The sequence below is a fragment of the Pyricularia pennisetigena genome, chromosome 2 (genome assembly GCF_004337985.1).
Source record: "Pyricularia pennisetigena strain Br36 chromosome 2, whole genome shotgun sequence".
Lineage (NCBI taxonomy): Eukaryota > Fungi > Ascomycota > Sordariomycetes > Magnaporthales > Pyriculariaceae > Pyricularia > Pyricularia pennisetigena.
This window is the reverse complement of record NC_043741.1, coordinates 5,038,283-5,054,033: the sequence shown is the minus strand read 5'-3', so window position 1 is coordinate 5,054,033 and position 15,751 is coordinate 5,038,283. Positions and strand designations below refer to the sequence as shown.

General features: G+C 52.6%; 6 protein-coding genes across 6 annotated transcripts; 2 read left to right on the top strand and 4 right to left on the bottom strand.

Moving 5' to 3' along the window:
- Positions 1-34: 34 nt before the first annotated feature.
- On the bottom strand, positions 35-1,765 carry PpBr36_01423 (uncharacterized protein; the record flags this gene model as incomplete). The annotated part of the gene is made up of 3 exons (XM_029888609.1): positions 35-947; positions 1,053-1,170; positions 1,246-1,765. 3 exons carry the CDS (start codon positions 1,763-1,765, stop codon positions 35-37), a joined length of 1,551 nt encoding a protein of 516 aa, XP_029751301.1.
- Positions 1,766-4,863: 3,098 nt separating this feature from the next.
- On the top strand, positions 4,864-9,913 carry PpBr36_01420 (uncharacterized protein; the record flags this gene model as incomplete). Its single annotated transcript, XM_029888606.1, has 8 exons — positions 4,864-5,102; positions 5,185-5,402; positions 5,493-5,891; positions 5,978-6,234; positions 6,342-6,430; positions 6,533-7,079; positions 8,267-8,462; positions 8,700-9,913. Coding segments are annotated over 8 exons (3,159 nt in total), but the record flags the coding sequence as incomplete, so codon positions are not given.
- Positions 8,746-9,330, bottom strand: PpBr36_01422 (uncharacterized protein; the record flags this gene model as incomplete). The annotated part of the gene is made up of 2 exons (XM_029888608.1): positions 8,746-9,150; positions 9,178-9,330. The coding sequence occupies 2 exons, from the start codon at positions 9,328-9,330 to the stop codon at positions 8,746-8,748; spliced, it is 558 nt and encodes a 185-aa protein (XP_029751458.1).
- PpBr36_01421 (uncharacterized protein) lies at positions 9,352-9,862 on the bottom strand (the record flags this gene model as incomplete). The annotated part of the gene is made up of 2 exons (XM_029888607.1): positions 9,352-9,455; positions 9,532-9,862. 2 exons carry the CDS (start codon positions 9,860-9,862, stop codon positions 9,352-9,354), a joined length of 435 nt encoding a protein of 144 aa, XP_029751309.1.
- A 239-nt stretch (positions 9,914-10,152) lies between the features above and the next one.
- PpBr36_01419 (uncharacterized protein) lies at positions 10,153-11,716 on the bottom strand (the record flags this gene model as incomplete). Its single annotated transcript, XM_029888605.1, has 3 exons — positions 10,153-11,076; positions 11,148-11,388; positions 11,475-11,716. The coding sequence occupies 3 exons, from the start codon at positions 11,714-11,716 to the stop codon at positions 10,153-10,155; spliced, it is 1,407 nt and encodes a 468-aa protein (XP_029751462.1).
- A 1,566-nt stretch (positions 11,717-13,282) lies between these two features.
- Positions 13,283-13,787, top strand: PpBr36_01418 (uncharacterized protein; the record flags this gene model as incomplete). The annotated part of the gene is made up of 2 exons (XM_029888604.1): positions 13,283-13,427; positions 13,561-13,787. The coding sequence occupies 2 exons, from the start codon at positions 13,283-13,285 to the stop codon at positions 13,785-13,787; spliced, it is 372 nt and encodes a 123-aa protein (XP_029751461.1).
- Positions 13,788-15,751: the final 1,964 nt, after the last annotated feature.

The following is a 15,751-nucleotide window of genomic DNA, read 5'->3' as shown; positions in this document are numbered from 1 at the left end:
TTATAATTGTCCATATGGGATGGGGCAGGCCACGTCAACTCCTCAGCGGCCAGTTGATATTATCCTCCCTCCCGATATGCACCTCGTTGGTGATCCAGATGCCCCTGCCGTCGCCGGGAGTCCCGTTCGGCGGCCTCGCGCCATGGGTCCTCTGGTTGTGGTCATAAAGGCCCAGGATCAGATCGACGCTGTCGTCGCGCCGCAGCCTGTCGTGGCTGGTGTGGCTGCTCGCGACGCTGCCGTTGTAGCTGCGGGTGTGCGAGGTCGCCGGCCTGGCGACGGGCGCACCGATGATAACGTCGTCGTCGTGCCGCCTGGTGTGGCCGTACGCTGCGTTGTTGGATGCGCTCCGCACGTGCGCCGCCATGGGCCTCGCGGGCGGCGCCTGCATGTGGCCGACGGCGTCGGGGAAGCGTGTAAACGCCGCGAGCCTCATGGCCTGCAGCGTCGTCGGGCTGAGGGGCGCGCTGTGATGGTGGTGGTCCCTCCCCGCCGGCGAGGCGGCGCGGCTCTCCAGGTCTATCGGCTTCGACATGGCGGCCGCGGCTGCGGCCAGGACCCTGCTGTCGTCGAGGGCGGAGTTGTTGGCCTCTAGGTCGTGCTCAGAGGAGCATGTTGTTGAGGTTGTTGGTATTGTGGAAGGGTGGGCGGTGTTGCCCAAGCCGCCCTTTTCTTGCTTGGCTTGCATCATGGTGAAGCGCGGCAGCCTGTCGTCGCTCTGTCCGGTTGCGGGCTGGCCGCTTCCGTTCCCGTTGCTGACGGTTTCGTGCGTCACGCCGTGTCGCTTCTTCATGTACAGCGGTCGTAAGGTTGGGATGCCGATGCAGAACATGGCGACTGCGATCTCGGCGCCGGCCCAGCCGAAATATGGGACAAAATTCAAGGTGTAGTCGAATACGTCGAGTCTGGAGAGGACCACCGTCCTGACGATGCCGCAAACCCCGGCGCTGTTGGTAAAGGTTCTTGGTTAGTTCAACCCTCGTCGACAGTTTATATCAGACTTGAAACAACAGGACAGAGAAAGAAAAAAAAAAAAAAAAAAAAAAACTTACACGACACCCAAACTCATGCCTCCAGCAAGCATTAGCTTCTCCCTCTGCGGCATGCGCAAGGACCAGATGAAGAGCCAAGGGAATATGGCAAAGAAAAAATCACAGACGCTCGACCAAGCTGTAATAAAATCCACGTCAGCCACTAAAAAGCCTGGCTCCAACACCTCAGCAGGCAGGGGGCAGGGCAACAAACCTCCAAGGCCGACGCTCATGGGCTGGATCTGTATGTTCCAAGTGCCCGGCGTCCGCAGCGGGTCCCAGCTCGCCTTGACAGGCGTAGTCTGGTTCCACAACATGACGGTGAGGGCGATCGAGGTGCCGGCGGTGATGGCGATGAGGGCCCAGAGGGCGACGCGCTGCCAGGTTATCTGCACGACGCGCAGCAGGAACAGCCCCATGGAGAGCTTGGCCATGGCGTTGCCCGTGATGGCAAAGGTGTTTGCGACGTAGGTCCAAAAGATGGCGTCGCTCGAGTCGTCGAGCCCCAGGCTCCAGAAGCTGCGGCCCAGGCCGTGGTGGACGCCGACCTGGATGAAACAGGTGAAGAGGAGCAGGAACAGGCCCGTCCACGCGTACATGTGGTCCTCGGCGCCGACGAACTTGATGATGCGGATCCGCGTGTACAGCCGCAAGGCTACCAGAGCCAGGGACATGGCCGTCAATGCCCACATGGCGCAGGCCAGCTGCATTCCCGGATTCCATTCCAACCCCATGATGGAATTTGCCTTTTTGTTTTTTTTTTTTTTTTTTTGTCCCAAGTTTTGGTTCTTGTTTTTCTTTTACTGTGGCTTTGAACCTGCCGGGGTTCGATCCGGCTTTCGACCTTGAACGGTCTCTTACTGGCGCAGCATTGGGATCGAACCGAGTCGTGAAAGGACCTGTGTTGGGTGGCAGGGCCCGTCGTGTACCGTACAATGCGACCAATCCTGCCTGCCTTTCCCGAGGCAGTACAAACCAACGTCTAGATGGAAGTATAGTAGCACAGAGTGAGACGGTCAAGGAGGGGCGCAACAGGAAACAAAAATCGGAAAACCAAGGAAGCGCAATAAAGGGTGGGATTTCCCAAGGATGGCAGCAGGTTTTCTTTTGTACAAAAGCGGGCGCGCAAAAAGCCAATAAAGGAAATAGAGGCCGGCGTCCAGTGTAAGTGGCCGATGAAGCGCCTCGATCCTCAAGACACCTCAATCATCCCGGAGATTCTCCATCAGAAAGAAGGGTACATAGTAGACCCTGATTGGGACGGGCCAAGAACCTCTTGGGGCTATAGCTGAGAGATCTATCGGATCAGACTTGGGCGTCACTGGCCAGCTTGGGCGACCGCCATTGAGTAATTCCCGAGGCCGTGACGGCGACCACCAATGCAGACGCTTGTCTCGCACGGCCGCGTGATCAGCGCCGCTCCGCCGTGGGTCAGCCCAGGGCTTCTAGACGTTGAACTGCGGGGTTTTCATTGCCTATTGCTCATTGCGACCTGGCTCGTCTGGCTCTTCTGGCTCGCCTGGCTTGCCTGACCTCCAGCGTTCGGCCGAATAGGCACGAGTCCGATGGGAGCCATGGCGGAAGCTGATTTGGTGCTTCTAGTCGGAGTGGCGCGGTACTCTGGGGTAAGAAGACCATGTCGGCGCTTGCGTGCGTTGGATTGGCTTGAAAATCGACTCTTGGCCGACCAATGTGTGCTGCAGAATGGCAGCCGTTTGTCTCCACCTGCGCTGTACCCCATGTCGACGACATTTCATAGGTTGAGCTGTCAGCCGCAATTACTTTTAAGCGCCATGGATTCTTTGGTCATCCACCATCCACATTGTGTAGAAACTTGATCAAATACGGCGTTCATCCCACTTGCGATATTTATGTACGATTTTTTTTTTCCCTTTGACCAAATATTCCAGACTAGACTAGCAAGGCTAGCCATAGATGACCTCAGACCCCCCTGGTCAACTCTGATTGTTCATCTCTCCATTTCTCATGTGACTTTCTTGACTGCGGGAAATTGTGGGCCCCGCCGAGCTGTCAACTGCCGCTTCCCGCTGTGGCTTTTTTGTGCTTGGATTCGGAGGAAGTAACCGATATGGAAGGGCATGCGAAGCTCGGTCTTTTTCTGAGAAAAGTATCCTGTGCAGCTCTAGGCGGGTATAATTGATTGGTATTACCAGCGTTGCAGTGGTATGGTTCTGGGGCACCATTTCCTCTGGTCATTTTCGTTTGCTCCTTTCTGCACGTCACTCAAACAAGCAAATGACGGACCGTTGGCCGATGTCGGCTAACCCTTGTACAACTTTTTCCCCTGACTTACTGATGAGAGCAAATAAATTAACTAATTATCAACCTCGATATACCTATTGTTGCATGCTATATTTACCGAAGTCACTGGCATTAGTCATTGACGGGAGCTTTCGTCTTTTGGCTGTGTTTTTAGTGCAACACTTAGCGTAGCTCTTCTCATTGTAGAAAAGAGAGAAGGAAAAAAAAAAAAAAAAAAAAAAGCTTTTTAGCGCTTCAAAGTCCGACTAGCTGCAAGCGGTTATCCCCCGTTGATTTCCTACTAGACCAGGTCAATTGGTTTGCAGTCTATTGTGCAGCTCTCATCACCATTCCTTGACAAAAGAGACAACACAAAGCATGTCATGAGCCACACTGTGCCAGCCAATTTCCATCAGTACTGACCTCCCTAAATTAGTCCTTAGATACAAGGACTGTCCTCTTGTCCGGACGCCTTTGATACGAGCTTGGTATTTTGCGGCGGAATTCTAATGCAATAACATTTCCGAATACCCTCTTGAAGTATGCATGCCCTCAGCGTGGGAAAGGACCGCATGCTCTCATGTCTCTTATTTCAGCAGAAAAACTATGGCAGAAACGTGTAGCTCAACAGTAAAGCCTTTTATCCGTAAATGTGAAAAGTTTTTACCGGCCTTCCAATGCTGGCAAGGGGTAGGAGGGGCGATGCATGGATCATCTGATATCATGGTTGCCCTTCAAGTTATCAGATCCGAAAGGATCCCACTTTTATTGATCAAGCCCTGGAAAAATTTCTTATCAGATCCGCCCAATGACCCCCCATTCCCAGCCTCGACACCCACTCCTGACCTTGGTGACATGCCATTTCTCCGTTCAGAAAGGTCCAGGACAAACTTTTACTGCATGTGCCAAGGACAGGCTCGGCGCAACTCGGATGTGGATTGACATTGATGACTTGGAGGACTTCTTAGCTTGGTGTTTGGTGATTCTTAAACGAGTTGGCCAACTCATTTGCTCATTGTTTTTTTTTTTTTTTTTTCTTCTAGCAGTACACTGGACTGTGCATAACATCAGGACGATAGGTTCAAGCCTCCATTTAGACTTTTGTAAAAGAGCCTCCAGCTCCTCATTTCACATGATTACATACGGGAGCTGCAAATCCCGGGATAGTCTCATACTCATAGCTCAGGGAGCACCTGGCGAGAGGGAAGCGAACCCGGGGCTTGGCATACCTGAACCGTACGTTTTTGCAGATGATATGCAGGCCGGGGAACCACATTTCCATCGTATAGTAGTGGAGAATACACAACCCCCCATAGCAATTTGACAAATAACTCATGGACCAAATGCCTTTTCTGGACAGGCCGAGGCATCTGTCTTGCCGCTGCAGATGCCTAGTCATCTATCTCATCCCGGGCTTAGTGCGTCTTGGGGCCAGTATTTATTTCCAATTGTCACCCCTACATCTCTGCCGTCTGCTTGTCTAACCGGCCCCTAACGTGAGCTTTCCTTCGACCGCTCTTGCTTGCGAGCTTCCGTGTAGTGTGGCACCTCTGACCAGTCGACAGAAACCATGTCCAACCCCAAAGAAGTCGACCCTATGTCGGTCATCTCCCCGATTGATGGAACCGAGGATAATTCCAGCGACAAGCGCATGTCACACGACAAGGAAAAGACCGCGGGCGCCGACGCTCACGCGGCGGAAGACGAGCACGATGTGAACAAGGACGTCGAGCTTCAGCATGGCGTTGCAAAGATCCAGGCCATCACCAAGGCTTGGACCACCAAGTACCTAATCCTGACTTATGTGCTGTCAGTCTTGACCCCTTTGGTTCTAATGAGCCATGACAATCACGGCTGGAATTCTTGGGAGTTGACGCGGCAAACTGCACAGGATCTACCTCTCTTCGTACTGCCACTCGATGCAACAAAACATGAACTCCAACCTCGGGCCCTATGTCACTTCGGCGTTCTCGCGCCACGGACTCCTTGCCACCGTGGGTATAGTAGCACGACTCAGCTCCGGCATTGCGCAGATTCCCATGGCCAAGATAGGAGACATCTGGGGCCGCATGGAGATTTACATTCTGGTGCACGGCCTCACTTCCTTCGGTAAGCGTCTTCATGTTCACCGATATACGGCACAGAGAGAGAGAGAGAGTAGAACAGTGAAAAGCTGACATGAAACTTGTTCTGCCTCAGGCCTCATGCTCATGGCCGTCTCCAACAGCATCGAGACGTACGCGGCAGCCAACGTCTTCTGGTCGGTCGGCAGCGTCGGGGTCGGGTTCATCCACACGGTCCTCATCTCGGACCTGACGTCGCTGAGGAACCGCATGATCATCTACACGCTCAACTCGACCGCGTACATCGGCAACGCGTTCGCAGGCCCCATCGTCGCCGAGCTCTTCCTCAAAAAGAGCGACTTCCGCTGGGCGTTTGGTGCTTTCGCCATCATATTCCCCTTCTTTGGCGCCTCCATCTGCGTCGTGCTTTGGCTGAACCTCCGCAGGGCCAAGAGACAGGGGCTCGTCCCGGCGCGGCCGAGCAGCGGCAGGTCCACGGTGCAGTCTGTTGTTTTCTACCTGAACGAGTTTGACGGTATGTTGTTCCCGATGGTGTCCATGCGTGTGTGATTCCAGGACCAAGTTCCCTAGCTGATTCCCCACCACCTTTGGCTGTGTTAGTCGTTGGGATGATGCTCCTCTGCGGAGGTTTTTCCATCTTTCTTTTGCCATTCAGCATCGTTTCCTACAGCCCGTACGGATGGAAGTCGGCATATATCATTTTCATGATCATCTTTGGGCCTTTACTCGTGTGTGCCTTTGTTTGGTGGGAGAAGACCTTTGCAGTTACACCTTTGGTCCCGTGGAGGAGTCTCAAAGACCGGACCATATTGGGAGCTGCACTCACTGCGGGTATTATTTCTGCGAGTGCTGGGCAAGTGATTTTTTTTTTTTTTTGTAATGTTTTGTTTTGATATGCCTTTTGCTAACCAATACTACTACAAAACACAGAACTTGGGACTCGTACTTTACATCGTACCTACAGGTGGTGCATCAACAATCAGTTTCTCAGGCCGGGTTCATCTCCAACATCTACACCATTGCCTCTTGTACCTGGGGCCCTATCGTCGGCTAGTGAGTGATGATGATCTGGTTCTGAACATCTGGAGTCCTCAGCTGAAGCACTTCCGTCACTGACACTGGCCGAAAAAAAAAAACGACCTTTTTTACCCGCAGCCTCATCCGCGTCACCCACCACTACAAGTGGATCGCCATGTCCGCCGTGCCCGTGGCCGTCCTCGCGACGGGGCTGCTCATCCACTTCCGCACGCCCGACACGTACATCGGCTACGTCATCATGTGCCAGGTGCTCAAGGCGTGCGCCAACGGCACCATCATCATCTGCGAGCAGCTGGCCGTCACGTCGGTGGTGTCGCACAACCAGGTGGCCGTCATGCTGGCCCTGATCGGGCTCGCCACCTCGGTCGGCTCCTCCATCGGCCGCGCCATCTCGGGCGGCATCTGGACCAACCAGCTCCTGCCGCTGCTGACCGAGATGCTGCCGCAGGACCAAAAGGCCAACGCGACCGTCATCTACGGCTCCCTGCCCGTGCAGCTGTCGTATCCGTTTGGGAGCCCGACGAGGAGCGCCATCGTCGCTGCCTATGGCGACGTGCAGAGGAAGATGGTCATTGCCGGGGCTTGCTTGATGCCCCTCGCTCTGGCGGCGGTGTTTTTGTGGAGGAACGTCAATGTCAAAAAGACCAAGCAGACGGCTGGCCAGGTGTGGTAGGCGGGATTGTGGAGGCAGTGACGAGCCGAGAGGCTGTGTGCTCTCACCAGCCAAGAGGCTGTTTGCTATGAGACAGGGGCAATACTAAAGTGTCGTGATAAAGATCACAGACCAAATATATATAACCCGAGAATTAATTTAATGCAGCTAATGTGCTCAATCTCAATGAACAATTGCACTGGAGAGTCAAATGATATGGTAAATGCCGCAGACACAGCCAGAGATATGAGTTCCCAGCATGCAACAACTCAATGGTATGTTGGGTGCAGATGTACAAAAACCCATAAGCAGTGGCCCTATTTTTCTCTGAAACGGCACAGCACGCAAATTTGACGTCAGTGCTGCTTTGACGACTGTTTCTGGCGCCGGCCTTTTTTTTTTCTTTTTTTTTTTTTTCTACTTTTCACCAACCAACCGCATATCGTTGCTTGATAGGCTTCAGTGTACCCGACATCCAAAGTTTGGTGTGATTCTCCAGCCTCAGAAATGCCATTGATCACATTATCACGAACAAAGGGCGGACAGCGCAGCCAATCACGGGCCATTGTCGTCCGGACCTTTAACCCCGTCAAGCCCGTCACAAAGGGAAGAAAAAAAAGCAACTCGCACTTTTCTGGGCAGTCTGAATGTGGCAGCTGGGTTTATTGTTTCCGTCATTCATAAAATCATCATTTTGGCACAGTCATGAAAAACAAAAAAAAAAAAAAAAAGCGGCTTGCTTACAGTGGCGTTCTGCGGCCCTCACCGCCGGCCAACGACCTTTTGTTGGGTTGCAGGCGTCTCACGTAACGCGCGCTGTACTTTCGTAGTCTGGACACGGCAAAGAAAAGGATGTTTTCTTTGTTACTCTCGATCCCCAAGTGAAACAAGACAATTTTGTGCAACGATCGGAAGTTTGCTCGATCGGAATCCAGAGCTGCTATTTTGGGTCATAGATAACCGAGTCCTTCCTTACAAAAGCTGTATGTATATGCGCAGGTCGACTTGATCGGCGGCACTCGTGTTACAAACTCTGGGCTACACATATGCTGAACCACCTGCAAGCACCCATTAATCGCCACGCAGCTCACTCGGGATGGTGCAGTTGACGGAGAAACATGGAGAGAATCAAGGTAACAACTCCAAACCCAATGCGGCCCCCTCCATCATGTATTTTGTTTAACCTATTCTTTCCATAGCGCGCGGCAACTTCTCAAAAGGCCCTAGCACGTCTCAAACCCCGTCCTCTGACCGGGAAAAGAGATCAACCGGAGCCGGGGACCGGAGCGTGGCTAACGCACAGCCACGGGCCGCCCACGTCTCCGGAAAACGCCAAATACCGAAGCTGGCGGTCCAGTCGCTCCGGGGAGGTGCTTTGGGTCCGCGGCGATTCAGGTATGCTGCACCAAATCGTAGAGACATGCTCTATCGGCTACTCCTTTGGCTGATTCAGAGTGCCTTTTGAAGGAACCGGCAAATCCAGCCTTGCGCAGCTCGTAGTGCGAAACCTGCAGGCCGATGCGAGGAACGTGGTGCTTTCTTTCGGATTCGATGCTTGCCGTGGACCCATGACGAATAGTCCTGCCGAACTCGTCCGGTCCATTCTAGTGGAGCTGATTCTACACCCCAAAGCCACCTTCAGTACGGAGGACACGCATACCATATTGAACCTGGTAAATCAGGACGGGCTTGAATTGTGCCCAAAGGACCAGCTACCCGGTGAAAACACATGGCAGGCCTTGAAGAGTCTGATCCGCCGCCAAACCTCGTGCTTCCTCGTGATCGATGCGCTGGACGAGTGCACTTTATCTCCAGCAGACAAGGACAGAGCGGTTCCGGGAGCAGACCTGATGCGGAGACTAACAGAGCTGACGGAGCGAACGAGACTCAAACTGGCCTGCTTCTCGCGCGACGAAGCATGCCTCAAAGCGATCATGCAAAACGCCGCGTGCATAACACTCAGGGCAGACTTGGTCATGTCCGACGTCCTGACCGTCTTTCTGAGGGAATACGATCGCGACCCGGCGCTTCCCCCGGGCTCCAGGGAGAGGGCCAAGAAGCGCGTGCTGAAAACGGCAGACGGCTCGTTTCAGTGGACCAGAGTGCTGACCCAATACGCAAAGAGCGTGGACGACGTCGAGGCCATCGACATGCGGCTGGAGGTCTGTCCGCCGGCGCTGCACGACGCGTACGAGAGGATGTTGCTGGAGACCTCGAGGCTCGGCGGGTTCGGCGAGGAGGAGACGCAGCTACGCAGCGCCATTTTCGCCTTTCTCCTGGCGGCTCAAGCCCCGGCGACCCCGGCGATGCTGGTGGATGCTCTGGGGATCCCCGCGCGCGACGCAGCGGCCTGGATTGGGCGGCTCTGCAGGCCGTTGGTGTACGTGTCTGAATCTCGGGTCGAGCTTCGTCACGCTTCGGCTAGAGACTTTCTGCTCGGGTCGCACGCCCGCGTGTCGGATACCTTGCCGCCTGTCACGCTGGCCGAGTGCGACGAGCTCCTCGCTCGGAAATGCTTGGAGCGGCTCCTGCGAGACAAGCGCGAGCATGCGCCGTGCCGTGGAGTGGAAGCATGTGCGCAGAGGCAAGCGGTCGATCAGAATGATCGAGCGCGCTTGTCGAACCCCGAACATAACCAGAACGACTTTTACAATTATGCTGCAGAATACTGCATCACTCATTTGGTGGCTACTCCTGAGCCAGCTGGAGATCTTTTGGAGCTCGCCTCTGCCTTTCTTAGCAGTCTTGAGCACAGCCAGTGGGATGGTTATCTGGAGGAAAAAGGCCACGGTCATATTAGGCTGAAGAAGGCGCGTGATCAATTGAAGTCGGTCGAGGGGTTGAATTGTAAGCAACAGGCTAGACCAGAGTCAAGGATAGCGGCAGAGGGTACACGGGAAATGTGTTCAGATCCAAGGAGTCCTCCCTGATCATTGTTGTTCGATTTAGTTCAGATCAGAAACACGGAAAAGCTGATGCTGCTCAAAAGTCCGTACTACTAAAAGGAAAGATGGCTACAGGTTTGTAAGCTGACAACCTTCAAATGTCCCATACTGCAGACCTCATACCGCGCTGCCCCCTACTCTCAGTATATCTCCCATAGACTGACTTTCCCATCCTTGCTTCCCGCAGCCAGCCAATGCGCCGACTTTGCATGTAGAATCCTCTTCTCCTTGACCGTGACGTCACCCGACCTAGATACCAGACTATCCTGTGCACCCACGGCTTGGTTCTCCGTCGCGGCGTCGATGGTGGAAAAGGCCACCGCAAAGCACCCGACCTGATGCCACTTGAGCACGGCGAGCTCCCTCATCGTCTTGCAAGAGTACACCCGGACCCGGGAGTCCCAGCCCGCCGTGGCAAAGATGCGACCATCCGACCGAATCCGGAGCCCTTGCTGCCCTGCATGCTTGGTGTTGAGGATCCTGATCGGCTCGCTGAACGGTGTCGAACCTGGCGGTGTGCTTGGCTGCTGCTCTGGCCGAGGCGTGGGGGTTTCGGCCGAACCGCCTGCAGCCTCCCGGGCCAGTGCAGCCGAGAGAAGAGACATGGGCTTTCCAGGAGTGGATGGGGGAGCCACGGGTGCGTCGGGGGGCTTTGGCGCCGCCAAGGCTGGCGGCTGCGAGTCAACCACATTGGCATTGGCGCCCTCCGACGTTGAAGTGTCTTCCTTGGAGGTTCGGGCGCATGCCGGCGGGTGGGGTACGGGGTGCTTGATCAATAGAGAGTCCGCGCTGGACGTCAGGAAGAAGTCCTTCCCCGGAGACACACCCAAGGAAAGTACTGGCTGCGTGTGTGCTTTGCATCTATACCTGACGTTCCATGTGCCTACTGGGTTTTGTGATCTGTCTGCTTGTTGCGCCACAAGGGCAGCGCCGTTCTCGTAGCCGACGGCCACCGTAAAATACCCATCCATGATGAACAGCTCAAGAGCCATCACCATGCCCTCACTTTGGCCTAGTCTGATGGTGTACTCACGCTTCTGGGAGGGCAAATGGAATATGTCAATCTGCAACAGAGTCAATCATTGTAGTCAAGTACGGGTTAGAACTGCAACTCCAACTCGTAAGACAGACTCACAGCTTCTGATGCCAGAGTGTTCGGAACAGCAATAAGAGCCTCCCTATCCTCAGAGAGAGCATCTGATGACATCTCACAGAGAGAAAAGGTGCAGAAATTCATGGTGCTTATCTCGAGCATGTACAGCAGCCACGGCTTCGGTCTATCCTCAGCCGCCGGGTCTACGGGCAGCGTCTTTGCGAGCGAGTCCTCGTCCGCCTTGCGCAGTTGCCACACAATGAGCTTGTTGTCTCTACCATGCCTACAACGAAAGAATAATAAAAAGACGGAAATATTTTCTCAGCCCCACGATGTCGGCCTCGATGCGATGCGGCGAGAGAAACCTACGTGATGAGTCTATCATTACCCCAGCCGCCGATCCCCAGCAAGACGTCGTCGTGTGCCCTCCACACCGCCCGGGGTCTCATGATGGTGAGGTCCCAGACCACGATGAACCCGTCCGCATCGCCGGTGACCAGCCGCTCATTGCTGCGCACAAACGCAGCCGCATGCACTTGCGCCTTGTGCCCGCGAAGAATGGAGCGGGGGTGGGCAGGCTGCGCCGGCACTGACGCGGCGGAGGTAGACATACTTTTTTTTTTTTTTTCTTGTGTGTGTGTGTGTGTGTGCGTGGGCAGTAATGTGGCCGTTTAAGCAGAGATTCGGCGAGGATCTGCTTTTTTCCTGATCTCAGTATATTACTACCTATCCGCGGCGCCTTGGTTGCGAGTAATCTGCATGGGAAACCCAAGCGATGTTCTGCAAGGTCGCAGAAAAACGCTCGAGCCTTCCAGAGGGATGGTCGGAGGGATTTGAGTTGATTGAGAAACTTGGCAGACGTATTTCTTTTTCTTGACTTGCGTAACGGCGCGCCGGTGGGCATGGAGCCCCGTCAACACTTGAACCTGGCTAGAGTCGCCTCGCATATGTCAAAGGTCGATTGATGATGTCTTTGTCGCTCGTGCTGGGCTGAAAAAAAAAAGGTGCGTGCGTGCCACAGAAATCGCCCGCCCAGGGTCTTTTTTCTTCCTCTCCCTTTGATGGCGGGGAGCAGAGCCGGAATGGATCTTGGCGCCATAAGGTGGGGCCAAACCTGGGGATTTTTGATGGCTTTGTTACACGTTGCCCGCCAAAACTTGCCTTCAAACACGAAAAAAAAAACAGAGGTGCAATCAAAGTTGGCACTCAAACCCTTAACCTCACCTCATCGGCCCCTTTGTTGTATTTATACGGTAGCGACCTGTTGACATGATCCAGCAGTTCGGTACTGTGGAAGCTCCAGTCAATTGGAGGTGTTCTTGGGTTCTTGGTCCCACACGGCGTTTCAGCGTTGTTGGCAGGCGCCGGTGACCGGCCACGCGCCTCAGAAGCACTTCGAATCACTGAAGACGGCAATGATCGATACACAGTCGATTTCATTTCTGACAAAGTACAGGGTCTACGGCGGCAAGATGAAATTAAAGCCATTCCAATTGACTGGTTGGTCTGCTGCCCTAAACCTAAGAGAAACGCTATGAAACTGACTTGATTACTCCCACCAATCGCAAGATGCCCATATGCAAAACTCTCAACGCAACCAGCTCACCTGCGACCAGTAGTAATTATATGGGTACTGTCTCTAGATCTAGCAGTCGAAGCTGGACCTGATCAGCGTATAGATTTTTTTTTTTTTTTTTTTTTTTACCTCTCTTCTTTCCGAATGAGCTTGGTCAGTGTCTACCTGGGATGAACGAGATCAAATCGCGCTCGAAGCCGATCATTTTCATGCCACCCCAAGGTTCGGCTTTAACTGCCTGTGTCATATCATCATCCGAACTTGCTGTCGCCAGTACAATATAGTCCAACCTCCGCCACTTCTTCCTTTGTGTGGGTTTACCCCTAGAAAATGAGAGCTAGTTGAAGCAAAACGCAACAAACGCAACAAAAAACCAAAAAAAAAAAAAGCTTCACGCCTTGGCAACTAAAATGCGCCTTGTCCAAGTTCCTCCGTCTCCATAAGAGCTGTTATCGCTGATCCGAACTGAACCTCACTACTTTTCACGGCGTTTCGTCGTTTAGTGTGGCTCCACCATACAGGGTCACTCGTGACAAGCACATGTAATCTACTGTTTTGTGCAATTGTGTACCTAGTCTGGGTCTAGACCTAGTCAGCAAACATGACTGATGGGACAGGAAAAATGTCCGGCCAGCTTCAGCTCCAGCTTTCGCCCATTACTTTGACTGTTTCCTTTTTTTTTATCCGGTTTCGATTGAATAAGCTACAACTTCTGCCAGGTACAAAACCAACCGGAGCAAAAACTTTTGATCTGCGCTAGGATTTTGTGGAGGGTCCGCAGGGGACCGAAGCTCTGCTATTCTGTTCTCACTCTCTTTCTTTATTTTCTTTGGTTTGTCGTGGCTACTTTCCCAGAGCACACAAGCCCTCAACTACCACCAACATTCCAAGGACTGGAAATGATCTCCACGCTGCAATGCCAAGCTACAGCCAAGCTCTATGAGGATCGCTACGGAGAGCTTGAAAACGTCGTCCCGCAACCGATGCCTCCTAGTTCTGCGGAGACGGCTCCAGTCGACTGGGTCAAACTTGCGGTCTTTGCGGAAAAAAGATATACGGATGATAGGTTTTGGTGCAGAAGTGAACAGCATAGCACTGACTGGTAGCATTTCGTTCTCTCTTCTGTACTGTGGTGGTAGGGGTAAAAATCAACACCCTTGTACAGTTGTGGGCAGCGCGCGGGGCTGGGGGGTGTTTGCTTGTTTTAGTAATAATTCCCATCAGGCTGCCAAGTGCCTGTGGGTTGCGATTTTGAAATATTCCCAAAAACAGGGGATTGCTGCGTAATTACGCAAAGTTCAACACTGTGCCGGGGTGTTGAATTTTTCGCCTGACACCATAGTAGATCAATATATGTTGAGGAAAATGATCAAACATTTGGTTCTACCTTGTGTGGCATGAGTCATGTCGCTGCGCGCAATTTGATGTATCGCACCTTGTACAGTAAAGTTCTTATGGACGGGTAGTCCCTGAAAGATCAAAACAAATAAGAGATGGAGACTGGAAGGAACAAAAAAAAAAAAAAAGATAAAGTCCGAGATCACGTGGGGCTTCAGGTACTGACTTGTTTGTCCAACTGCAGCAAATAAATATCTCGATTACAGATTTGAAAACGGACTTGCGGATGTTGCATCTGGCGCTTAGTCCGACTTCTACAGTGTCAGCTTCGTGATCAGTTTTGACTTCCACACTCCAGATCCTATCACGTAGACAGAATTACACCTTGCGCTAGGGAGGCAACGTCATCTTTTATGGGGCCGCATCTGTGGATACGCCATGCTCACATGGCGTTTAAATCTTTCCGTATCTCTACAACGGCATTTCTTTTAACAGCATTAGATCCAGTAGGTAGTACTGCACTTTTTTCATCAAAAGTACAAAGTATATTCCGGCGGTTTATTGTCCCTACGAGACCAGGGATGATCAAACGCAGCAAGGTATGTCCCCGAGGTACCTCAAACGACGTGCTGGAACCGAACCTAGGGCCAAGGGAAACGACTACCAGATCCAGTAACTCAGCCACTGCCAAGAAAAGATGCCAAGGGCTGTTGCCAAGAGAGGCCACCACGCTATTGAAAAAGCTTCAATAAACACACACAGATTGTTCACAGCCGTGCGTGCGCCTTAAAACCTCCCCCTCCCCCCCTAAATTTCAACAGTCAAATGTCGGCAAAGCGTAATTCGGACATTCTCGAATTCCTTTTGGCGGCTGTCACGGGTCCCACACTAAATCTAAATGTAGTAGTCACTGACTATTGATGACGACACAAGCCGGAAGGTCGGGGGTGTGAGTTCCCCGATGAGTGACACAATACTGAGAAAATAAATAAATAAATAAATAAATAAAAAAAGAAAAAGAAAAAGAACAGATGACGATCAAGCACCGCAAACACGCCATCGGATGCAAATCGCGGTAAAAATTGGCGTCCAGGCTGTTCCAACCGTGCGTGGAATAGAGGTGGGAGCAGGCATGCTGCGTTAAAGAAACAACCGAAGAGCCTCAATATCATGAGTTCCATATTCACATCCTCAGAGTGTCTGACAACAGTGGACGCCCTCCACAAGCAGAGTCCACCAAGGAATATCTTTAGCCGCAGCATCTGCCTGATTTGTTGAGACTACTAAATCGCTGTTCTTTCTACCAAAATGTTTCTGAGAAACATGGAGATCAGAAGTGGGACAGCGGGGGTTCTGGCTACTGCGACTGGGATACAATATGATATGATGCTGTAGATTTTTTTTTCTTTTCTTCTTTTTTCTTGTTCCAAACCCAAAAGCATCGCGCCGAGCACCAAACAGACAGAAATCAATCGTGCTGAGGAACATTGTCTCGACCTTACCCAGGGGTAACCACGTCCGGCGCTTTTCCCGGGCACGGGGGGTGGAACCCGCTGGAGAATTGACAAGGTGATAACCGTTACACTAGACCCGCCAAAGATGGGGCAAGAGGGTTTCGTTCCCAATTTTGCGGGATGCAAACTATCCAGGTTCGACAAAAGCCTAAGCTGCAGAGGGAAAAAATTATGAGGAAAAAAGTTCCAGTGGGATATTAATGGGAGCTCTAAAAATC